The following is a 26,056-nucleotide window of genomic DNA, read 5'->3' on the forward strand; positions in this document are numbered from 1 at the left end:
CTCTCGCGAGATCTGGCAACACGGACTGTCCCGCATCCTCCCCCGCATCCCTGAACTGCTGCATCTCACCCGCATGCACAGAGATACGATTTCTTGGACAACATCATGCGCAGGGCTCTGTAAAGCCGGGACCTTTTTCTATGCAACGTGCTCGCCGGGTATCGCAGTAAAAAAAATAACGGCTTTCGAGTAATTTTGTCAAGGATATAATAATGATGAGGTAAGAGCTTCCGGTGGCCATTTTTCCCGGTTGTTTAACGGTTATGGGGAGAATCTGCATAGACATAATTTAGCCGTTAATGTCGCTGTTTGGACGGTTGCTGGTAGCGATATGCTCTACCGACATCGTTCAGATTTGGGTGATGATTATTTGTCGAGTAGAAATAGATGCTCTGATGGGTATGTAAAGTTAGCGTTTATTGCTGGAGGTTGTTATTGACCTGCTGCTCTAACGTTAGCCGTTAACTCTAACCAAGCTGAGCCACTAAGTTAGCAACGGCGGGGGTGATAATGCATTTCTCTAATAAAATGACAAAAAGCAAATGTATGGTTGCTACCGGGCTGTGCAGTGGTCCTGCAGCAAGTTGTCAGTGTAGCTAACGTAGCTAACAGGTAGCTAGTGTAACCCAACTGGCCTGGTCGGGTCTGCACGTAGCAACGTTACATATTAGTCGGTGCAAGGTGAAATTAAACAGTCTCGTACTTTTCGTGACACAAAGTCAACCTGTCGTGATGAACTCTGGCTTGTTAGGGCATGTAGCGTTTACAAAGTGAAGAAGGAAAGCTGCGTTGAAGCTACTCTTAGGGACCACTAGCCGGGCTAATGCTAGCTGCCCGGTCTCACATCCATGTCCCATCATAGATAACAGCCCAGAATCAGTGTCAGTCTACTTTGGCTGTGAAGTCAATCACTCTATGAGAATATGAAAGTATTGCAGAGTGGTCATGCGGGTCTAGGAGACCTGGCAGACATGTATAAGTTGGATGACCCAGTTTGCAGAGACACTGCTTGTCAGTTTATCAAAACACCGAGAGTAAGTTACAAGCGCAGGGTCACTGCTCTTGACATGTCCTTTAACCTTACGGCCAAACACATATTTCCCCCACAGGAATAAACAATTATTCCACGCATTACGTGTATTATAAATCCAGTCGTATTGATGTAGAAACAGTAGCACCTAGCAGCATCGTCTCTTTCTGATACTGGTGTGCAGACTGCAGCTTCCCCACAGACAAGGACACAGATGCCAGAGATGTAGCTGCACCTAAACAAGTTGTTTGGTGTTAATGTGTTTCCAAATTAGAAATTACCTGGCATCGCCTCTGTTGTCAGCTTATGTAAATACTACTGAACACATCGCTCACAGACATACATTGAAAAAAAGTATTATTTTGAATTAAAATGTTGATAGGCAATAGAGTTGTCTTGTAAACGTGTTAATGATCAATTTCAAAGACAAAGTTAGTGGCATTTCAAAGGGAAATATGCCACAAAACTACTAGTACTAGTGCCAGATCAAGGTGACATTGTCCTTCTTTAGCCTTAATTTATCCCTAGATGACTCTTGTATCAGTGGTACAACTGAAATGAGTGAGATAAACACCCTATACACACCATCTTCTACATTTGGCTGGTGTGTAGCCAGTTTTATGGCAGTAGTTGGCTGCTAAGTACCTAGCTCTAGGGCCCTTTAAAGTCAATGTGGGGATATAAATGGCTTACATTGTGGCCTGAAGGCATTAAATACATCTTTCTGCAATAGGAAAAAAAAAAACAATGTTTTGCTTGATCTACATTGTGGACAATTACTGTTTATCATGACCTTTGCATGCTACACTTGATTAGGCTGTGCATTTTGCCACTGTGAATAAGAATGCGCAGTAACCTTTTCATGTGATTTTTCGAGAAAAGAACTTGACAGGAACCCACATTTTTGCACTGTCTGTTCCATGTTTTGCCTTTTTATGTTTGGTTTGATTGTGTTTCACGTGACAATATCTAGGCTAATAATGTTAGATATGGTCTGCTCGGATGTCATTTGGAGTCATGTTGTGTCTCTGTGGAAAGCTAAATTGGTTAGTTTGAGCGGCAATGCAACTCATGCACCTTTCTCTTACCGCGACAGGGACAGAGACCGTGATGTGCGGTCGAGGTACAGGGAGCGTGACCGGGACAGGGATCGAGACGGGGACAGGGTGAAGTACTCCGGGATGCCCAACAACCCTACTGCAGGCAGTGGAGGCTTCTTTAAGCAAACCCCCTTACAGCAGCAGATCAACCCCTTTACCAACCTGCCCCACACACCACGCTACTATGAGATCCTCAAGAAGCGACTGCAGTTACCTGTCTGGGAATACAGAGAGTCCTTCACTGACATCCTGATGCGTAACCAGTCTTTTGTGCTGGTTGGAGAGACCGGCTCTGGAAAGACCACACAGGTAGAAAGGCAGAATTTTGGGCATTGCTGCAACACCAGCACAGTAACATACACTTAAGTTGTCAGCTACCTTTTTTAAAACACATTTTTTACTCTGACTTGACTGAAGTGTGTCAAATTAAATGAAAAATTGCAAATCTGTGATAAAATTGGTATAATAATAACATAGAAAACAGGATGCAATGACCAGATGATGCATTTTAAACAGTTTGTCTCTAGAGTTGAACAGTGTCTAGTTGTTAAGGTTATTTTACATTCTAGGAAGAGCTAGGTTGTCTGTTTTTAAAATTTGAAGGAGAGATTAGATTAGAGTAAATCACTGGTTGAACCTTTGCCTTCTCCTGAGGGGAATGTAAACTTCCAAACATATTTCGTTAAATTAAGAGGGGTGATTTTGTTCACCAAGGCAGGGGCTAGTACATTTATGGATTTAAGGACCTGCGGTGATGCAGCAAGGAAAAGAAGTCAGTGATGCATTTATAAGATTAATAATTAATTGTGTTTATTGAATCTTAAAGAGTGTGTAGGATTGTATTTAGCCAAAAAAACAGAGAAAGATCGGACTGAATACACACTTCCTTACTCAATTTTCTCACTTTGAACTGAGATCCTGACTCTTTCTCATAATTTTCAGGGAAAACATATTAAAAAACAAACATTTTTTTATTCCATTCACTTTTTGTCTTGATGCAGACAGAACAAACAGTAGAAAACGGTCACATCAACTGATGCAAATGCAGCCGAGATCTTTGTCATGAGTTTGCATACAGGTGTCAGTTGAAATCATAACGTAAAACATTTGTGCAGCTCTACCGAGCATTCCACCAAATGTATTTTGATGATCAGCGTCAGATCCTGTATGCGCTAAAAACATATTTTTAGTCTGTCTGTGAAATGTTTACCTCTTCCAAACCTGTCATCTTTGCTCTTCTGATTGGTTGACATTTCAAAGACTGGTAAGATTTTGAATCATCTCTTAAGAGCAGTCATCCGAACCTCAAGCTTAATATAGTGGAAGTAAGATGCTCTATGTTAAGGCCTCTCTTAACACGCCTCTTCTTTTTAAGCTGTAAGCAAAGGGATCCCGAGTGAGCGAGTTAGTCTTGCAGGACATGAAGAACTGTAAAGAACCTCCAAAAAGTAGTGCTGTGCAATCTTTTCATTCGTCTTTTTTTTGTAAACACATTTTTACTGCAGTTGTACAGTAACAGAGATATTAGCGTCATAAAGATGTTTTATTTCTTGAACCCATTAGGGTTACCATCACCAAATCCCACTCCACCCGTATCCCCTGTGAGCTGGCTCACCACGGTTTATAATGCGATAGGATACGGCTTTTCAAATAGAGAGCCTATGCATGTATTCATGTATCCATATATTCAGATGTATACTTACACACATATGTGAAAATACATCACATATAAAATAAATAATAATAAAAAAATATATATAATAAGTAAACAAATATGATATGTCATGATATATGAGATGTTAAGTGCTATTTACCCTCCAAGTGATTGCAAGGCTTGATGATATTAACCAACTAGTCAGAGAAGATAGAGGAAATAAGAGGTTGCCACTTGTCAGCGATTTAAAGAACTTTATTTAACACATTTCCTTTTTCGTTCGGTTTTTTGGAAGCACTATCTTTGATTCTAAGAGCATCTAATTTGCCTCTCAGATTCCTCAGTGGTGTGTGGAAATGGTACGGTCAATGCCGGGACCGAAGAGAGCAGTGGCCTGCACCCAGCCCAGGAGAGTGGCCGCCATGAGTGTCGCCCAGAGGGTGGCTGACGAGATGGATGTGATGTTGGGCCAAGAGGTGGGCTACTCCATCAGGTTCGAGGACTGCAGCTCTGCCAAGACTGTCCTCAAGTAAGACGGCTATTTAAAAGTCCCAACTTTTTCTCAGCTCACTTCATAAGAAAAACCAGAAACCTTGTACAAGATCATTTTACAATCAGTTTCAGTAAACTAATGAGGGTGGGTTATTGCTTTAATTTTAAGCAGATAATCCTGGTGTATATCATGATAAAACCTGCATCTCTTCTTTTCGCACAGGTACATGACAGATGGAATGTTGCTGCGGGAGGCTATGAACGATCCCCTGCTAGAGCGCTATGGTGTCATCATCCTGGATGAGGCCCACGAACGCACATTAGCTACAGACATCCTCATGGGGGTCCTCAAGGAGGTGGTCCGCCAGCGGCCTGACCTCAAGGTATAGTCCACTTAATCATCGCAGTCATTTAAATGTAGTGTAAGTTCTTAAATCTTAATGTAACTAGTTATTCAGTGCCTGCATTCATTGTTTGTTCCTCTCAGTTTTATATTGTTTTACTTCTGTATTTGGTATTGAAAGTACTCTTGACAGAAGTCTGATTTGTTTCCACAGATATGTCCCAGTTAATGCCTACAAAACATTGTTAAAGCCCTAAATATTACTCCCCCCTGAGGATAAGCTCAGTGACAGCCAGTGTTTATGTCCCTCTTCTGTCACTCCTCCCTTTTGTCACATTTTTCCTGACAGTGTCCCCATGTCTGACAGTTGTGTATCCGTTGAGGAAAGAGAAATGTTGCTGTTAGGCTCAGAAATGCACATCTATTCTGCGCCGCAGCGCTAGCAAAGATTGCTCCCAGAGTCAGCCCCATTTTAAGCCTATCAACCAGGGGGGGGAACACAGCAACATGTCGTGTGGATGGGGGGGCGGGGGGGCGTAGAGGCAGGCAGAACTTTTATAGCCAGACTGTGCCAGACATCATTCTCATAAAGCAGATGGATAATGACTAGTTGTTTGTCAGTGTGGAATCAAAGGTTAGATTGTTGTTGGTGGACTGTTAAATGAGGTCTAGGTTATTGGGAATGATCATCCACCCACACCCCTCTATCTCTTTCATCCCGATCCCCTTTCAAATTTGAAAGTTTAATTTGCCTTGATTAAGAGCAATTATGATGCCTCGCAGAGCGTAAAGCGAAATGCCGAGACGCTGGCCCCTGAAAATGTTTGAGATTGAAAATGGGAGATGCGTTTCTCATCAGAATCCTAATGCGCTCTGTCTAATGGCTCTGGAGAGAACATTGTATACCCAACATCAGGAACAAGGACTTACATAGCTGTGTGTAGGTCAGTGACTTGAAGTGTAATGCCAAGTTCTAAACCATAGACACCATCTTGGATTTGCGCCAGTGCCTTCATCCTAAATTCTGATTAAAAGCCTGATCCAGCTCTTCACCTTTTTTTTTTCCATTCTGTATTGTTCGCACGCCTATCCACTTAGTATGTGTCCTTATCCCCTATCATCATCCAGCGATATATAAAATATTACCTCGTTCTTCACTCGAGTGCTCACTCCCATAATTAGGCCTGTTACGATAACTACTTTTGTTTGATGATATTTTCTCCCCAAAATAATTGCGATAAATGATGTTATTGTCATTTTAGGAGCATTTTATGCCACTGATATAATGATAATATAATAGCATAATAACACAAGTACACCCTTTCAAAGAGCAATGAACTTCTAAATCTTAAAAAAATCTTCAGACATTGGAATTGGAATGTGAAAATTTTTGTATTTTCATCTTTTCCATCACCTCTTGTATGAATACATTGTCCCTTACAGACTTTTCTCACACTTTACTTTCCTCCCTGCGCCCTCCTCTGTCCAGGTCATTGTCATGAGTGCCACACTGGATGCCGGTAAGTTCCAGGTGTACTTTGACAGCTGCCCGTTGCTGACCATCCCAGGACGCACGCACCCCGTGGAGATTTTCTACACGCCCGAACCAGAGCGTGACTACCTGGAGGCCGCTATCCGCACCGTGATCCAGATCCACATGTGCGAGGAGGATGAAGGGGATGTTCTGCTCTTTCTCACCGGACAAGAGGTACAACTCCATAGGCTTTTAATGATGTTTTTTTGTTTTTTTTTTTACCGGATTGACTGTGTCGCTGTTGCAAGCATGCCACGCTGTTACAGTTTTAGGTTCGGAGCTCGGTCTCTCCTCCGCTCTGCTCAGAGGACACACACACTCTCACACACACGGAGCGCTCAGCCCCGCCCACGGTGAAACATAGGAGAGAAACTTCAGTCTGTCTCTACCTGCTGGGTAGCTAATGCTAGCTAGCAGCTGTCTGCAGGTATCAGACTGATCTCTTGTCAACACAAACACAAATACAAACAGCACAGATGAATTAATGAGCGGACTTTCAGTTTCTGCTGTCTGTGCTCACATTGATCATTAGAGGAGATGCGCTTGACTAAATTGAAACGGCAGCCACTGACAGTCCAGGAACTGCTGTATGAGATAGCAAACACTTTTTTTTAAAATATGCATTATGATGAAGCCCTTGTTAGTGATACAGGTCTTCTGTTATTCTTACTCAACTGTTTTGCACATGTAGGCCTAAAAAATTATTTTATGCAATATTAGTATTTATCTAATGGAACTGAATCAAGAATCAGAGATCAGTGTTTCTATCCAGCCTTATTTAAGAAACTAGAAATAGCAAATATTTGGTATTTGTTAACAATTGTCACAGCTGTTGGCGGTTCATTTTCTGTTTATCGACCATTTGTTCAATGAATACATGTATAATATTGTTATTTATGTCCAAACAAACCCATGCAAAGATTTCATACATCTCTCAAAGTTAAGAGTGTGTGTGTATTCATCTTATTTGCTCAGAGGAGTTACATACACTGTCACATGAACACACATGTGCACTCTCTGCACAGGAAATTATTGATAATTAAATGATTAAAATAATTAAAACAATTAATGAAAGATGTTAACGCACGTGACCGAGCCTGTTTGGGAACCACCAGGATTTGCACAGCGAGGGGTGGGCGGCGGGGTGGGGGGGGGGGACGAGGACGAGGAGTGACCCAGATTCTGCCCTTCCCACGGATCTCTGAAATTAAGTCATTTATTTTTTTTTTTTCCCTCTCCCTGCAAATGTTGTCCACTGATGTGTAATGGAGGGCAGGGTTCATGCCCAAAATGATGAATTTGGTCACAGCTGGGTGGACACACACATACTCACTTACACACACACACACACACACACACACACACACACACACTCACTCACACTGAGAGAGAGAAAAGCACCAACAAATGTTTCAATCTCCTGATCATTGGACAGGAGAAGCCTGTCAGAGCCAACAGTGCCTGTGCTGGTATGATTATTCTCTCACCACTCTTGACAAAACGGTTTTGGAGACCATGTGATTTACTTGCGGTTGAAAAGGAGAATGTAACCGGTGTGAACGCGGCACAAATCGCTCCAGAGCTTTGAATGACATGTTGGACTTTATCTCAGCATTTACACTTTAGTGTCACAATACATATTTTTGATCTTCATAAGGCATCTGCAAAAAAATACCTTGCCTCAATCCCGCATTGTGATGGGTTGTTTATTAGCGGTAATTATTTGCCACTCAACATCAGCTGACTGTTGCAGTACACCTATGTCAGATCTCATTTGCCAAAGCAGGATCAATATTCAGCTTGTTACGAAGGGGATGAAGTCATGGAGGGCATGGTGTTTGAAGTAGTCTCCTTTGAGGGCTGGTAATTGATTTTAGATTTAGTGGTATCCAAGCTGTTCAGACGACCAGAAACACGATAGCCACTGCTTTGAATGTGTCAAAGTCTGGGGAAATGTGTTTAAACATATTCCGCAGTTAGATGTAATTTGTTGATTACATCTAACTGCAGAAAATACCCCCTCTCACCCCCACCGCACTGTGTCAAGCTAAGGCATTACTGAGAGCACTCCCACGGTGAGTTTATTATCACCCCCTCCTAATTGGGTTAAAGTAGTTAATGTGTGGTAGGTCTGGCAGAGATGGGTGTTCAAAGGGTGCTGCAGCACGCCCCTTGAGCGCTTCTTAACCTCTTCAGTCTCCCAGCAACTTTGATGTAGACTAATGATTGGGAGGCAAATCCATGGCAACGCTATAGACTCTTTTTATCTGACGGTTTAATTTATAAGAGACGAAAGCAAAATGCACAGGACTCTCTTCCTCCCGCTTATAGAGTTTTTCTGTGAGATATTTTGCTTCCACAAACAAATAGAACTGAAGCACCAACTCCAAACAAGAAAGTCGAAACTTATCACAGCTGTTGAGCAAAGATAAGTCCTAATATTTAAGCTTCCCCCTCAGCAGCTAACATCAAAACATGGGGATTGTGGAGGAGGGGGGGGGGTTGTTTGCTAGTCAAGAGGAGTGCCTAAATGTGTTGGTTATTAGCTTGGCTGTAGATTGTTGCTTCTGGGGTCGCAGGGAGAGCTGGTGGACAGGTTCCCAACACTGGCCAAATGCCCCTGTGTGTGTGTGTGTGTATGTGTGTGTTTGTGTACACACACACACACGTGCACACACCCACACACACACACACACTCTGTCTTCATATCCCTAAGGGACAGACAGCCAGCTTGCTTCCAGCGCTTTGGCAAAGAGGTCCATTTTTTTTCTCCATGGCAGCTGCTGCATCCAGAGGCTTGATAGGCTATTAATACCCAGGCTAATTTTACCAATCCATTCAGATTTACTGTTTTCCACTTGTCAGTGTGTTGATTAAGAGGCACATGGCCATCAGCAGGGTTTGACTTAATGCAATGAACAAGGGGACAAACGGGGCTAATAACACACTCGCAGTCCAGAAGGAAAACAGGAAACATCACCGTGGTACTTTCTCATGTCAAGGCAGGTGTTACCGGCTTGACACAGAGGTACAAATTAAGTATATTTCAGTCATGCTTCAACTAATTTAAGCATACTATTCTTTTAGAAAAGGAAACAAAAATATCTGAGACATTTATAGGCTGTTTTGTTGGCCCATTAAATAATGAAAATGATGCATGAAGAGCTGTGATGTAAGCCATTATCTGTCCACAACCACCAGTAAAATCTTTTTTGGAATCAACGAGCTTGTGCACGAGCACCTTGCAACACCCCACTCGGAGAAGTCGCTGCATTGCTCCCCTGGGCCTGCAGGTGGTGCAACAGTATAGGCTGTAACGTGACACATAAAGTAACTGCTGCTGCTTCATGAGGATAAAATGATTGTTGTTAGGAAAACAAAGAAAACGGTCCTTAACAGCAGGAGTTTCTAAAAGCTGTTTTGTTGTCTGAGGCTATACCAGAAACAGTGTAAAACCAAGTATGATCAGTTTAAACGTATGAGAGTGTGTGTCTGTGCGTGTGTGTAGAAGTGGGTGAAATAAATCAAGTCTATGTTAATTAGTTAAGCAGGGAATGCCTGTGGAATATGTAGATTTTAATATAGGCCCTTTGAGAATGGGCCCTAGCCTTGTGCTCACTATCATGCTTTCTTATTCCTGGCGCTACTCAGGTCCTCTGTCTGTCTGCCAGCCCACCGGCTCTAGAACGTTCAGCTTCACTAAACTGATCTGCCATGATTTGCCGCTGGTTATGCATCAGTGCTGCAGTCTCATCTCACATTCCCCTCTACAATGCTGCACTGTGGAATAATGAACCCTGTTTGAGTCAGTCTGGCTCTGTGTGTGTGTGTGTGTGTGTGTGTGTGTATGTATGTGTGTGTGTGTGCCTTCAGAGCGTGCGCGTCCATGTTTTCCATGATTGCTGCATTTGACAACAGAGCCACAGGGAGCTCAGCAAAGCATACTGCAGTCCAGGTTTAATTTCCTCCGTCAGATGGAGCGATAGTGAGAACAAATGTACTGTAGCAGGGAACCACGGTTTCCCCGGCCTCCTCCTCCCCTTGCCTTCCCTATCACCCAGATACACCGCCATTGTTTATCCAGGTGTTGTTCAGAACCTGTTTGATTTTGCTGTTTGCATACACAAGTGACGCCCGGGTTAATTGTCGTGCCTCCATCTTTTCAGGAAATCGACGAAGCCTGCAAGCGAATCAAGAGAGAGGTCGACGACCTGGGGCCCGATGTCGGTGACATCAAAATCATCCCACTGTACTCGACGCTGCCCCCACAGCAACAGCAGAGGATCTTCGAGCCACCCCCACCCAATAAACCAAGCGGTGCCATCGGAAGGAAGGTATAACTGCCTTGCTGCTTAAAAAAAACGCTCAGGGGGGGAGAGGTTGAAGCGGGGAGTTTGAAGGAAAGGGTGAGCGTAACGAGAAATTGAGTGGAGTTGATTCAGAAAGGACAGATGGGGAATAAGGTGGGTAAAGGAAGAAAGCTGGAAGGTAGGGACTGAGAAACTTTTTTTTTTTTTTTTTTTTTCCCTTCCTCAGCTTTAGCGCAGAACTGACTCACACAACATATGCTGCTTTTGTCAGCATGCGATTCTCTGCTCTAAATTATAACTGGGGTATTACTCACGCCCTCTGAGCCTGAGGAAAGTACTGCATTCTCAGTCATTTTTATCTCTCCACTACATTTGCACAGGCGCCGCTGCTGCTCAGACAGGAGGCCTAAGACCTCTGCTGTCTGAAACCATGCAAAAAGGTGCGCATTATATCAGCTGACCAAAACCAGCACTTTTCTCGCTAACATAACACCATCTTCTTCAACCACTTAATCTCAGAGGAGTGGATGATCCTCTTATTGATACAGACACTAGACAATTCCTGTCTTTTGTGTGATCGTTTCTATTCAGACGAGCTCATCACAAGAGTAGCAGCACCACCAGCGCTGGCACACTGTTGGCCAGTGATCTGACAAAATATCAGAATATCATCACTGCCAGTGAATGAGCAAACATTCTCCCCCGGCATCTGATAGGGGACGGTGTTGATGAATGACTCATTGCTACAACCCCTCTAATTGAGGCAGATCAGGCTGACATATGAGCAGTGAAAATATTTATGGGCTGTCAAAGTTTAACATATTGCGATACTTTAAAAACGCTCAATTCAACTGGGATTTTCAGAATATAGGAATCCTCGCAGTGCGACTGAATCGTCCAATTAATCAAGTTTTTTCAAAGTATCATTTGACACACCTTAAAACGGGGATCAAGTCTGTCTTCAAGTTTATATTTCCAGTGCGGCACATGCCGGGGGTTTCCCTACAAAGTTTGGATCTCTTTTCCTTTTACTGTCTTGAGTTTTATAGTCTCATCTCTTCAGGCTTTCTGTTTGAGTGGTGTGTGTGTGTGTGTGTGTGTGTGTGCTGCGCAGGCTCAACAGGCTCAACATTCGTAGTGGTTTGATTACCCAAGCGTTGGATAAGATCTTTTTTAAAAGTTCAATTATCATTCTCAGTGTTTGCCTCTGCTGTTCAAAGGGATGTTGACATGAAACAGGGCCACTGTTACACAGGGTTGCCATGAATATTACTTGGATCTGGCAGTCGCACCGGCATGGCCCTGTAAGTTTACATACTTAGGTTTGATGTGATAGAACTAAGGGGAAGACGGTGATTTTCCACTGCTAGCGAGCTTCTTGGATAGCAGTGGGGCTATTGCTTCCTCATGCAGGTGAACATGGTTCAGCAGCTTCTCCCTGGTTCCCATGATTAAGTTAATACAGGAAACAAAATGACTGTAGTGCTCACACTGTGACCCAGCAACCCCGACACAACCGATGCCCCTTTCTACCTCAAGATCAGTTGGTAAGGAGCTTGTTTAATTGGTCAAGGCGGTACCTAAAGTTGCTGTGCTTGAAGTAAAACGTGGTTCTCCTCCATGACTGAAAGCTCCATCAAGTGAAAAATGCCGAGATGTCATCCAAGCCAGTCCAAGAGGAAGTAGTGAAAAAGAATTAAGGTTCGACACGTCTGCTGCTACGCATGCTAACGACTGCATTAGGAACCCCTCAATTAACATAAAGCACTAGCTCGTAATTTATCTATTTCTCGAGGAAAGCCACTGATCTTCCATTTTTTTGAACAGTTTTAATTATTTAGAGCCAAGGCAGCGATTGACTAATTACAAACAAAGACTATAATCTCACTTTGCTTTCCAGCGTGTCGAAGATTGTCTCAATAAATGTGCTGCGATGAGTCTAAGGTTTGTTTTTAGCTTTGTCACGTTTGGAATATTCCCTCAAATGTCACTCGTGATTCTGCCACATATCCATTTCAATGAGCTTTGAATGCGGATGCGTCAACACTGTCGAAGGCACGTTGTCCTTTTCCCCAGTCAGGGGAAGGCTTTATTTGTCAACAAGGCTCTGTTCCCTAGCAGGGAATGTGAAAGATGGCCCATGTTAGCCATAGTACTCGCTCTTCTGCAGGTAATAACCCAGAAATAACATGCAGAGATGATGCTCTAATGATATTACTGATGAAGAAGCCAGGATTATCCAGTGCAGCAACAGACTGGAAGGAGCCAGCCTGCATTCAGTGTAATGGCCCTAGCCTGGATAATCCTTCAGAATCAATGAAGTCAATGAGGCCACCCATATGATCATGAAATGTGAGAGGGTGTCATGTGTGGCATCTGCTGGAGCACTGACTGTGTCCCAACACGCGGGACAGTGGCAACCTCACCTAGTCCATTTTTTTTAACCAGACTTTGAAACATTCCATGCCTTTCATTCCTCGCTGGGAGGCTGGTTGCCGGCATATAGTGCCTGTCATGAGACACTGTCCGATAGGCCGGTCTGTCTTTTTTTGGTCAGGCTCTTTAATTTCAGACTACCACAGTGTGGCTAATTGGTTTCACAAAGATATGATTCCTCTGTAGCTTTGGGACACTGACAGTCCTTTACCACTGCAGGAACTTTACCTGTTACCTGGGGCTTCCCATAAACTAAACTTTTAGAAAGCTTGTGGGTGTAGCACCAGGTTCTTTCTTGTGTTTTCACTATATTTTACAACCTCGTACATTTTTGACAATAAGAAGGCAAATGCTGGACAGAGTAAGTCATTTTCATGTGCTGCTTGGTAGGAGATGCAAGTGGTTGTGGGACTGAGGACAGTTTAAGAAGGGGCGCCAGTTTTTAAAAGATACAAGTAATACACCGACGGAGATTCTAGGGCACTGCTGGGGCAGGTACAAGATGATCAGTGGCGCAAAAAGATGTCCAGTCCGTCAGATTTCTTCATAGTTTCCTCTAGTGCTCCAACTGTGATCTTTAATTTTTTCAATCAGTTTTTTCATCTTTGACACTATTTGGCTGTGTTGTATTCTTGTTTCTGCTGAGCACTGAGAAACCTGTTATACCTTTTGTGTCTAACGACTGGCTCAAGCTCTAAATGGCCTCCTCAGATATTCTCCGTAGTTCTTCTTTTTTTTACAGCATTGTTTGATACAGATTCAGTAGTGAATGGTGGTTGCTATTGTTACATTTGATCTAGTTGTCTGTGTTGTGATGTGACCACACATTTGCATGAACATCCGTGGTTGACAGCGCTGCCCCCCCCAATCCCAGATAGTTCCTGGAAGTGAAGACTTAGCCGGAATTTTGTCTCAAGAATGTGTCCTCAAAACAAGCAGGGAACAGTGGAAACAAAAGCAGAACCTCATGTGACGTTTCATTAGGTTTGTGCAGTAGGAAAGCGCTATGATAGTACCTTTACCTCTGATCTTAAACCTTGATGTAACCCCACCAGGCTGGCTGTTATTCACATAGCTTATACCATTTTCAGTTCTCTATCAAAATTAAGCAACTCACATTTGTTATGGCACAATCAGATCTACACAGCCATTCAGCCAAGAAATACCTGAATAACAACCCAACCATTTGCCAGATATTTCATATGGGGAATATGTCTTTCGACAGGTGAATTACCCGAGGTCAAGGGCTGAATGAAGGGAAAAAGGCCCTCCCTGGCATTAATAACTCAACAGTCAGGCATTCTCAGGCTGGAGAGAAATCCTCGCTTAAAAGGTGGGATTTAAAAGTCTCTGAGGCTCACAGCTTGAAGACAGCTGAAGAGGCACCGCTACAAAGGAAGTGTGTCAAGTGTGCAAAATTGGTTCTGTGGACCTGTATCAGCAAAGACTACAGAGAACTGTTTGGTTTTGTGCTTGGCATTTTATCATGAAGACTACCAAGAAAGCAGGCAGCTACCACCAAATGACTGCTTAGGTCAGCCTGCAGCTTGTTCCTATCTTGGTAGATGTTGAGCAAGTGAGCAAGTAAAAGATGTCCAAACTGTAGAGAGGCATTTTCCCCCCAACGCCCACTTGTATAGTAAGTTATGACACTGGCTATGCCCACTCTGCTGGCAACTGCCAGACCAGGCTGTCGCAGTCTAAAGCACTGTGATGAATCGAAAGGGTTTCTCTGGCAAGTCGGTCTCCACTGTTATATAAGGACAGCTCACCCTAGCGGCGGTCAGGGTTTGCGTGAGAGCAGCTGCAAATCTGTCTTCCTCTCCTCCCCCCTGTTTGTGTATATGCTGACAGCCAGAGACCCATAGGGTGATGTGACTCATTTGATTTTGTTTTTTTTCTGATTCAGCTGTCATTTCTCATAGACAGCTTCGCTATAGGGGATAATTGTGATAGAAAAAGATCTGAGACTGAGATGGTGCAGGTTCACAGTTTCTCCCCCTTGCCTTGTTTTGAGAATCCAAATAGCTTTTCATTTCTTGGTTGTTTTCCCCCTACTGTTTTCTTCCACCTTTTCCAATTTTTCTCTGCACAGTAGACAGTTAACAATAATGACTGCCCTGATGCTAAAGCTAGCTCCCTTACCAACCTGGTATTATTTGCTCAAGTGTTGTAAATAAACTAGATACTGTTAATTCTCAAAACCTGGTACTGAACCATAGCCAGTCTACTGTGAACATACTAGGATATTTATCAATGTTCTATAACTTACAAAATGTGTCAAACTAAAATTACTGCAAACATTTGCAGGGCTTCTTGTCTCTGGTGTTTGAAGCACAGCTTTGAAAGAGGCAGCATTGCATAGCACACAGCAAGAGCCAATCACCGACAATGAGCCATGCACAGTTGGCATGTCTGCAGTGCTCCAAATTTTGAGACATTGGCTTGGGTTCACATGAGAGATCTACAGCAGCCCTTATTTGGGGGAGAGATGCTCGCTTGCTCTCAATGTGTTAAAAAGCAGGCCACCTGTGAGGAACTATTACATCAACTCTTTTCTGGGAAGAGCTTTCCAAAAGAGGGAAGCTGACATCTTAACAGAACCAGCAGCAGGCTGAGGACAGTCAGACAGACCCCCAACCTCTCAAACACACACACACACACACACACACACAAAAGCCAGAGGTAATGCATTTGGATTGGACACTGAGCACCAAGCCAGCTCTCTCCACAAATGCGTTGATAGCACATTGAACTTGATTGCAGAAACTGTTGTGGTACTCCCCTGTTGGGTCACATCAGACTGCTTGTGTACAGTGCACCATAGTGGCTTTTCTACAACCTTTTTCAGTCAGCTGGCTCACATCACAGAATGAATGTCTTTCAAGTATAAGAAAAGCTGATGTCTCCACCTGAACTGCTCCACAAAGTTCTTGTTTGTTCGGGTAAAAGCGCCAAACTTTATGATTCCTCAAGACACTTCAGTATGACAATCCAAATTTAGTTCTGCACTTCAGTGTGTTACCATTTCCCCAGAAGAATTTACCTTTATTCTTAAAATTGTTGAGTCTGTATTTGAATGCATTTATGTTGGAATGAAATTCCCCAATAACTGATGGCAATACACAAAATATTCTAAAAATATTTTGATGCTGGGTCCAACAGTAGAGTTTCGTCAGTCCTTCCAGACATCCCATGTAGATCATTTCTCAACCCAGCTGGTCTCATTTCCACAGGTCGTTGTGTCAACAAACATCGCAGAGACGTCCCTGACCATTGACGGCGTGGTGTTTGTAATTGATCCCGGATTTGCCAAGCAAAAGGTTAGTATCTCACACACACACACACACACACACATAGCCTGTCTTCTCCCACTACTCTTTATCTGCTCCGATCATCTGCCTCTGTTGCCTGAGAATCCCCAGATAAACACAGCAGTGCACACCTGACAGCGGCAAAGATGGAAAAGCCAGTTATTTATTCCTCTGACATTTCACCAGCCTGGAGCCAAGTCATACACATGGCGCATGAAGAGATTATATGTGCACTATAATGGATTTTGTGTATGTGTTAGTATAATTTGTCTGTGAGCTACTGTGTATATGTAGTATATTCTGCGTTAGTATATGTTGACTACTTTCTACCCCTCCACAAAAGCTACATCGGCATCGTTCGAGCTCTGATTTTTATTTTCCCTTTTCCTATCAGGTGTATAACCCACGTATCAGAGTGGAATCACTTTTGGTGACGGCAATCAGCAAAGCCTCAGCCCAGCAGAGGGCAGGTCGTGCTGGACGGACACGCCCAGGGAAATGTTTCCGCCTTTACACTGAGAAAGCTTACAAGACAGAAATGCAGGTAAGAAAACAAGGCAGTTTGAAAAATTATCAGAAATTCTATGAGGTGTAAACAGCTAATTTATTCTCATATCTCACATTCTTCAATGCCACAAGCAAAGTGTATTTCCCCCAGAGAAGCCTTTTAACTGGAAAAGCTCTCTATTATGCAATATTTGCTCTTAGTACTCCATGATTTTTCTGTTCAGCTGAATTATAATTCCAAGAGCTTGGTGCTAAACCACAGTGCCTCCGCCCTTCTTCATAACCTGTGCTAACGACACAGCCACCTTGTGACAGATGAACCTGTGGAAGCCCAGTTCTCCATTTTAACAGGCTAATTCTTTCACGTCACGCTGACTGGCAAAGGGAATTTTTTAAACAAGTTAAATAGCCCTTCAAATGCCCTAGACTTGCAGTCTCTGTTCAAGTTGACATATGAGCGACACATGAGGAGATAAAAAGCACCCTGACTAATTCATTTTGAATTGTTCCTTGGGTTTCTCTTGTACCTCTTAACTGGCGCAGGACAACACGTATCCAGAGATCCTGAGGTCTAATCTGGGCTCAGTGGTGCTGCAGCTGAAGAAACTGGGTATTGACGACCTGGTGCACTTTGACTTCATGGACCCACCAGGTTAGTGTGGAAAAATATGAATTATTTTTTAGCATTTAAAGATACATTTCTCCACTGTATGTTCACATTTTTCTTCGTGTTGTTTAACTCTGCATTGCATCCCATAAATATCAATCTTTGCATGGCAAAAAAATCGTTTATAATGTGTTTAATATCAAATAATATTGAGATCTTGATTTTGATCAGTGTCATCTGAATCAATACAAATGCAGTTACAAACTGCTATGAAATCTGCAAACATTTAGATGAACTATGGGTGTTTAATTTACGATATGAAATCTGGGTTGGCTGTGTCACTCGGGAGCTTGGGGGAACAACGACAAAGCAAAGATAAAATGATCTTGGCAGATATCAAATACTGCATACTGAATGTTTGGAGATTTGAGGATAAGTGCTCTGACAGACATGGACTACACAATAGTGTTTTGCAGTTTTTATGAGCAGTCTACTTAGAGTTCAGATTATTTCCCTTAAAGTGGGAAAAGACAGCGATGTGTTAAGTTGACTGCCTTTGTTTGTATTTTTTATTTCTTATACATCTGAATCATGCTAGATCGAGGCTAAAAAAAAGATTATCTCACTGAGGTGCCAAGTTACGGCGTTCTCCTGGAGAGTGTGTGTTCCTACATCTTTCCGTGGAGACCACCCCTCCTTTTCCTATCCTTAACCTCCTCTTCCCTCCCTCCTTTTCTCACCATAATATAGTTTTCATCTCACCTCTGAGATTAAACCCATCTCTCCCCGTCCACTGTGGCAAACGCCATTTTGAGAATGAAATTGGTTACATCAATAGCAGCGCTATCACCTTGGCTATTGCCTTCTCTTTATATTCCTCCAGTGAAACGTGACTGACCTCCACCACCACCCCCAGGTTTCTCACAAAATGCAAGGGTAAAGCGTCAACATATCGGATTGGCCTTGTCTGCTGAGTCTAACTGGGAACGGTGGGGTGAAGGGAAAGGGGAGGATTACCCTTTTATTTATTTGATCCACTCGTGGCGGACGGTTCCTCCTAACTAGCTCCTGAACACATTGGAAGCTGGAGCTAGTTCGATGAAATGAATGAAGTCTTCCTTGAGTCTGTGCGAGTTCCCGGTCAGGTGCTTTATAATATCTAGTTACAGCGGATCAATTTTGATTCGCTGTGTCAAAGGCCCACCTCAGAGCGAATGAACAGGTCAATGATGTGTCTCTGGAGTCAAGAAATGGAAGACGGCATTGTATGAGATTTAGATTTGAAGGTTTTAATTGAACTGCTTTGTTAATCAGTTATTTAAATCCGAAATGGGTGTCATAGTTTAAAACTCTCTGCTATAAAGCAACAGTGTTAACTGTGGTAATGTGGGACAAACATACATTCAGTATTGTTGCTTCTTGGTGTTTCGATTCCACCTAAAGTTAAAGTGAAATTAATCTTATCTAAGGTGTTGTCTCTCGGTAAGCTGCCCTGATGATCAAAGATACCAGCCTCAAATGCCAGCGGCGTCTTCTCTTTGAGCTTGTCCATAATGTTAATAGCAACCTTGATTTTCCTTTTACTGTGAAATGCCCAAATATCTAGTTTATTTCTCTCTTTCCCCCACCTCGCTCCTCGCTCACTAAACACAGGAGCGACAGTTTGAGCCAGCCAACCAAATGGAAAATCCAAAAGAAATCAGTAGCGATTTACACAAGGACTTGGCTGGGTGGGATTCATTTGCCTCGTGACATTTTCAAAGAAGTACCTTTCAGAGCCAATGTGGTTTAATGTACCTTTAGCCTTTCGTCTCATTGATTTGGCCCTTGGTTAATATATCGGATTCTTGTGTGTTGAGGCAGTCAATACTTGCTTTCTGATGAGCCACGTTGTGTATAGATTGAATTTCCACACTGGTTCATCATGCTAGCAGTACTTGGAAATCAGATTTTCACCTTTTTGTTCAGCCCCACACGAGCCATTGGTGTGGTAAGTAATGTGGTCGGCACTCACTTTGTGTTAAAAAAAAAAAAAAAAGTTGCTTTGATGCCCCAAATCAATATTTGTTAATCATAAAAAAATGCCTCCCTGCTGTCTGAAATTGAATTTTTTTGGGAGCACTTGAGAGAAATGAAAGTGAGCACTGCAGCCAGCGCTTGAAGCTAATTTTCAGTTAACATGCAACTGGTCATTAGGCTTCAGCTCTCGGGAGCCAAAGGTCAATAATTGCATCTGGAGGAAAAATCTTTTAACCAAACGGTGGAAGCCTTTTGTGTTGAAGCATTAAGTAGAAAGTTCCCCTGTAATTGCATTAGTTGTTTAGGATTGCCTGAGCGGAGGATGAAAAATGAGCTCTGCCATGATTACTTCTCCGCTAAGTTGCTGTCTAGCGTAACTCTGGCCATCACATACCAAGAACCTTCTAATTTTGATTCTCCTCATGCTCCCTGCCATGAAACCCTGCCAACAGCCTCCCTTTGTTTGAGTGTCTGTGTCTTTTTCTTAACTCGCATTTGTCTTCCATTAAAGGTCCGAGTACAGCAGATGCGGGAACTCTATTGTTTTATCAGCTTTCTTTCCTCTTGCGCTTCCTCTTTCTTCACATACTCCCAATCTGACACTGCAAGTGTTAGAGCTATCATATCTGGTTGATAAGGTTGCAGATATTCCCCAGAACTGAGCCATCAAAATAAACCAGATAATACTGCAAAAAGCAGGTTTATGTCTTGCCAAAAACCACTGAACCACATGGCATTGATTGAATTTTTACTTCAAAGTGGCTAAAAAGAAATCCCATGACATTGTTCTTTGTTTTTTACTTTTGCTATTATAGTTTATCCATGATTTTGAATGTTATTTATGCACTCATATTAAACAATATTTTAAATATCCATATTTTTTCTGCCTCAGTGACACACAAACAGGAAATGAGGTGTAGTTTTTAAATGCCCAGGGAAACAAATTTAACATGTTTTGGATTTAGTGAGCTTCCTAATGTTTAATGCTAAAATAGACACATTTATTAAGTGTTGAGTGTGAAGTTGCACAAGCCTGAACATGTAATACTAGAGAATTAATCAAACTCGCATACATACGTGTGAAAGAGCTCCAAATTGTTCTTCTCAAGTGTTGCTGTGATGAAAGAATGACAATTTTGCAAATTGTGCAATCTCTGTCATCCGTGTGTGTGTGTGTGTGTGTGTGTGTTTGCTTGCCCCATGGGCTTGGAACATTTTAATGGCCCATCTATCCCATTCTGTCTTCTCTAGCCCCAGAGACCCTGATGCGAGCCCTGGAGTTGCTGAACTACCTGGCAGCGCTCAATGACGACGGTGACCTGACGGAGCTGGGCTCCATGATGGCAGAGTTCCCCCTGGACCCCCAGCTGGCCAAGATGGTCATCGCCAGCTGTGAATTCAACTGTTCGAACGAGGTCCTCTCCATCACTGCCATGTTGTCAGGTAATGCTCAGGGCTGGCCCACTGTGTGGGACTGAGCTGCTACTCTTTCCATTGCCTGTGCTCATGGACCACGACCCAGAAATAACTTAAGAGCTTGAAGGAAATACACAGAGCAGCCTCTTTAACTTCTAAATGTTTTTGCATTCTTGTACCTTTCTTTGTATTTTAGTTGTGAGGATTTTAATTGATCTATTTAACTCAAATCAAAAGCGTAGGAGTTTAAATATACATTCTGGCTTCATCAGTATGAACAGTTCAGACACCAGAAATCTAAATCTACTTAGAATAAGTGTAATGTTCACCTGCTGAACTTAACTACAAGGCAAGCAGAGGATAAAGTCAGCGGTGTCAGCTATTATTTGTGAGAAAGGGGTAAAAATACATGTCTGTACGAAATGTATAGGTGTAGCTGGAACAGCACCAGCGTGCTACAGCAGTAATTGCACTTTAGGCTTGCCAAAGCAGAATGCTGCTCATTGAGATGAATCTTGACGCCTTTGAAGGGACTGTGAGGGTCTTTGAGAGTGGGGAAATGGATTTAACTAGCTGTTTTGGACGTGGTATGCACTTAAAGCAGGTGTTTCAGGATGGCAGGTTTTTGCTGAGTTCATTAGAGTAAGCAGCAAAAGTACACCTGAGAACGCTGCCTCCACAGCAACCAACCATGAGGCTCAATAAACACCGCTTTCACCCATTAAACCCACAATCAAGAGTGTTTGATGTTAAGCAATTCAGAGCAAGTTCACAGAGGGGGAGAGGGCCACTGTTTTATCTTGCCTCAGTGCCAGGTAGGATGCTTGTTTGGACTGTGTGTCATGTACTATATCATGTACTGTATATAGCATCACCAGTTTTTTTTCTGCTCAGCATGGAGAAACCCATTCTTCTCCCCTTCCCTTTGACCTTCCCTCTTTCCTTTTCCAACTTAAACACTTCACAGTTCAGTGTGCCCTGTGAAGTGCTCTGTGCCTCTTGAGCTGAGGCCTCGTTCCTCTCTGTGGGATTTGCTTAACTTATCCCTATGGGCGGCTGTGTTGGGGCCTATACCAACCTTGTTTAGTCCCACAGTGCTTCGTCCGGCCCACGGAGGCTAAGAAGGTGGCTGATGAGTCCAAGATGCGCTTTTCCCACATCGACGGAGACCACCTGACGCTGCTCAACGTCTACCACGCCTTCAAACAAAGCAAGTGACCCTCTGAAGCGCACAAATTTCACCGAATAAGATTCATGTTGTCTTAATTCGCTCTTGACTAAATCGACCCTCGTCTCAAACAGACCACGAGTCCACTCAGTGGTGCTACGACAACTTCGTCAACTACCGCTCGCTGATGTCAGCAGACAACGTAAGGCAGCAGTTGTCCAGGATCATGGACCGTTTCAACCTGCCGCGGCGAAGCACTGAGTTCACCAGCAGAGACTACTACATCAACATCCGCCGAGTGCTGGTCACTGGCTTCTTCATGCAGGTCAGGTCATCATTATTATTAATAATATTTAGTCTCCCATGACTTTAAGTTAATGTCAGTCTTTATGAAACCTCTTTTCTCTTTTCTTTTGGTCAAACTACAAAACTACATCTGTTATTCGAGCAAAGGCAGTCTTACTATTCAGCTCCACTGCTATTCTGATGCTCATTGAAGTTTTTCCTTTTTGAGTTTTGAAAAAAACAAAAAAAGTGTTTTCATGCAAAACATTTGTACCGACTAAAAATGCAGCGGAGATTATTGGAATGGATAGCCGTCTTTTAACATGTACACCTACACACACACACACACACACACAGCAGCTGCTGTTTTAAACACATAACAAGAAATCAAGTCAATTTATCCCTTGCTCAAAGAAATACATGGCATTTTGCAAGAAGCCATTTTCAGGGGTACCTGAAACAAGCAACCTGACAAGTTGAATTATGGTGTTAATATTTAAATATTTGTCAGCATTAACCTTTATCTTGGAGACAAATTTGCAGCCCATGTGCGACTATTCACAGCGTTAGAGATCATGTCTTTGTTTGGAAAGGCCTTTATTGAGACTGATTGCCTTGGTTAATCACAACAGCCTCTGTCTGTTTTACCAAGTATCGGATAAAGTAATGAAAAATCGCTCACTGTGCAGCTAAAAACAAGTTAGCCTTCAGTGTCAAGTTGCTTTTTTATCGAAGCATTAGTAACTTAATTAGATTCAGAAGGATCAGTATAGTTAAAATACCTGACATAAAAGCAGAAATTAAATTAATCACCAATAAATGGTGTAAATGTTTGAAACTGGATTTCAGTGTGTGACCCTCTTCTCTTCCTGTACCGCGAACAGGTCGCTCACCTGGAGCGCACAGGCCATTACTTGACGGTGAAGGACAACCAAGTCGTACAGCTGCACCCCTCCACTGTGCTGGACCACAAGCCTGAGTGGGTGCTCTACAATGAGTTCGTGCTCACCACCAAGAATTACATCCGCACGTGCACCGACATCAAACCAGAGTGGTAAGTTTCAGGTGTAGCTCCACTTTCGGTAGGAACAGTATGTAAAGACTGTTATATTTCATTAAATTTTCAATTCATAGCCATAGCTTATACACAAATTATTATTAACATTGTTATTGTCATTGTTATTGTTATTATGTGTGTGTGTGTGTGTGTGTGTGTGTGTGTGTGTGTGTGTGTGTGTGTGTGAGAGAACGCCTGTGTGAAACACCCTGGATTTCGGTTAAAAAAAGAAGAAACTTTCTTCAAAAAGATCAATTTTTTTTAAGGGCTTGTTTTGTTGTTTGGTTTTGTCTGTGTGAGTCAGGCTTGTTGTTGGAGGGAACCTGTAAAAAAAATAAAAAATAAAAATAATTTTCCAATGGTCTGCCTATTTTACCTGACTGTTCTGTGTCTCTGTCTGTACGGTATGTTCAGTGTGTACGCTGTGTATGTGACACACACAGAATCAAAGCTGAACATCAGCATTTTTAATATTCTGATCCATTGTTTCATTTCCAATGCAGGAGTTCAGGACAAACACAATAAAAATGTAAACTTAAGACTAAATAAATAAAAAAACCACTGTAAACTGGTGCACTGTATGCTATTGGTGAAACTGCATCAAGCCCTACTATCTGTGTGTCTTTCTTTTCATTTCCTTGTTCAATTAAGTATCAAATTTGTTGTGCCTGCACTGGTAGTCGCCATGTGAATATGGAAGAACTGCGTTCTCCCACAAGTAAACACTGAAGACAATTTTTGTGACTAATATTTACTTGCTTTCTTTCCTAGGCTGGTGAAAATTGCCCCGCAGTACTACGAGATGAGTAACTTCCCCCAGTGTGAAGCAAAGAGACAGTTGGAGCGTATCATTGCAAAACTCTCATCCAAGGAATACACTCAGTACTAAGAAGGTTTGCATGTGCTGCAACAGCATCCTCAGTATTTGTACAAAGTTAATTTTGAACTTATTGAGCGTTTTTTTTTTTTTTTTTTCCACCAGAAACCTCATTTTGAATTCTGTTTTTGTCTCACTGTGTCTAATGTATTTTCATAATGATTGATGTTACCTTTGAGGGCCTTGTTTTTTTTTTTTCCAGCCAAGAAGGTTAAGCACTACGAAAAATGTACTGTAAATGACCAGGAATTAGTCATGAACCATTTCTATCTAGGTTGCATTCACGATGCAGGGGGCTACAATGGTGGGGGCGTGTTGTTTGAGGTACCGGTGAGGCAATGAAATTCAATCCAGGAAGTCAAGTTGGAGTCACAGATGAATGCATTTAAGGACTTATCAGAAGCCAAAACACCACAAAGTGGTTTGTAAAACTCACAGACAGGATTTTACAACTCTTGAAAGTTTTCACGGAAGCAACTGTTTTATCTTTCATCACGATGATCACGAGGTAAACAGCCGAATATGGCGGTCACGTAACAAAAATAATCCACCAAGAATGTGTGCTTGCATGTATGTGATTGGCCACCACAGCGTGACATCGAGTTGCGTTTCGGCAAAAGTTGAGTGTGGTTCAACCTCTTGCTAGACGGCTGCTGCAGTTTTTTGCTGAGCCCTATGTGGCCCCCACACCTGCAGCATAAATATACCGCCCTCATTCAAATGAATGGGAGGACTGCCGTTTTTCATACATTCCCGGATTTGGTGTGAATGCAGCCAAAGCATGATTTTTCATATTTAATGTAGATTTCAACATTCCTTTTACAGACATCTGTCATGATATGTCCCAACTCTGGAGTCTTGGCTGTTGTTATGCCCCTACTTCTAAAAGGTATTAGTCCATGAAGAGAGGCTTTTGATCAAATGTAATTTATACTGTATTTTGATGCAGGCATAATTTAATGTTCTCTTGTCATGGAGATACTAATTTCCTGTCAACCGTTCAACTTAATAAAAATGACTTTTGTAATAAAAATTTCCAGTGTCAGCATTAAAATAACAGGATAATCTGTGTGTAAACTTTTCACTTAACCCTCACGCACACGCACACACTGAGCAATCACGTCTGACCTGCCAAATCCAGCTCGTTTCCTGGCTCTTTGGGGAAGTTAAATCTTCTTACTGGGATATTGATAGCTTCAGAAACAGTTGGAGTGAGGGGGAATGTTAATTACAAATGTTTCGGAACAAGATCAGTGTGAAATCCCTGCTGTGCCGGAGCCTGTTCTGGCTGTACTGCTTTGTGTCAGCGCCTCTTCAGTGTGGAAGGTAAAGCTTGCAGTTTGGAGAAGCACGAATCCTAAGCACTGCAGTGATACAGAGAATAATCAGAATACTGCTCAGTGACATGACTTGAATGGTAATTCAGTTTTACTATAGTCAACCCATTACAGTTTTGTCAGGTTAAGCTTCATTTAGCATCCTACTTCAAACGTATAAAATTTCCGTAGCAACAAAGAAAGTTGGATGAGCTCTAACAAACTTCATTTTGGAAGCTTTCCCGTCTCATTCTGTCTCATGTTTAGTTGCATTATGGGAAGGATCCAGCTTTTTTCTTTTTTTTTTTTTGTTCGACTCATACTAGCAACTAAAAATAAAGATATCTTGGCCTCTTTATTGTTGACCATTCCTTTAAAATCTGTCTCTCGCAAACCTTCCAACTTCATAGAAGTGCATTTAAGGGGTAGTTATGCTTGAACAAGATGAGAGGCGTGTCCCATACCCATACTGCATACCAATTCTACACAGTATAGTGAGTAGTTTTAGCAGTAAGTATGCATAAAGTACACAAAACAACAATCAAACTGCAACTTTGAATGTTGTTGCCAATTATACTTCACAAAGAGAAA

The 26,056-nt window shown here is 42.4% G+C and overlaps 1 protein-coding gene across 3 annotated transcripts; it reads left to right on the plus strand.

Moving 5' to 3' along the window:
* Positions 1 to 24,431, plus strand: dhx15 (DEAH (Asp-Glu-Ala-His) box helicase 15). 3 transcript variants are annotated; one of them, XM_042401051.1, is made up of 14 exons: positions 1 to 220; positions 2,127 to 2,439; positions 4,120 to 4,313; positions 4,500 to 4,659; positions 6,109 to 6,327; positions 10,320 to 10,487; positions 16,136 to 16,222; positions 16,608 to 16,757; positions 17,264 to 17,372; positions 20,598 to 20,789; positions 21,850 to 21,972; positions 22,065 to 22,255; positions 23,100 to 23,269; positions 24,044 to 24,431. In XM_042401051.1, the coding sequence occupies exons 1-14, from the start codon at positions 213 to 215 to the stop codon at positions 24,159 to 24,161; spliced, it is 2,202 nt and encodes a 733-aa protein (XP_042256985.1). In that variant the 5' UTR covers positions 1 to 212; the 3' UTR covers positions 24,162 to 24,431. The 3 variants fall into 3 exon arrangements, with proteins under 3 accessions (XP_042256985.1, XP_042256983.1, XP_042256984.1); XM_042401049.1 differs by lacking the exon at positions 1 to 220 and adding an exon at positions 246 to 399; XM_042401050.1 differs by lacking the exon at positions 1 to 220 and adding an exon at positions 406 to 1,034.
* Positions 24,432 to 26,056: the final 1,625 nt, after the last annotated feature.

The sequence above is a fragment of the Thunnus maccoyii genome, chromosome 22 (genome assembly GCF_910596095.1).
Source record: "Thunnus maccoyii chromosome 22, fThuMac1.1, whole genome shotgun sequence".
NCBI lineage: Eukaryota > Metazoa > Chordata > Actinopteri > Scombriformes > Scombridae > Thunnus > Thunnus maccoyii.

Excerpts from the sequence above, each read along its gene's own strand:
- dhx15 (XM_042401049.1), top strand. The coding sequence starts at position 332 with ATGCTCTACCGACATCGTTCAGATTTGGGTGATGATTATTTGTCGAGT. Across the intron at positions 17,373-20,597 it reads TGACTTCATGGACCCACCAG|CCCCAGAGACCCTGATGCGA; the intron begins GTTAGTGTGGAA and ends TGTCTTCTCTAG. Across the intron at positions 22,256-23,099 it reads TCACTGGCTTCTTCATGCAG|GTCGCTCACCTGGAGCGCAC; the intron begins GTCAGGTCATCA and ends TACCGCGAACAG.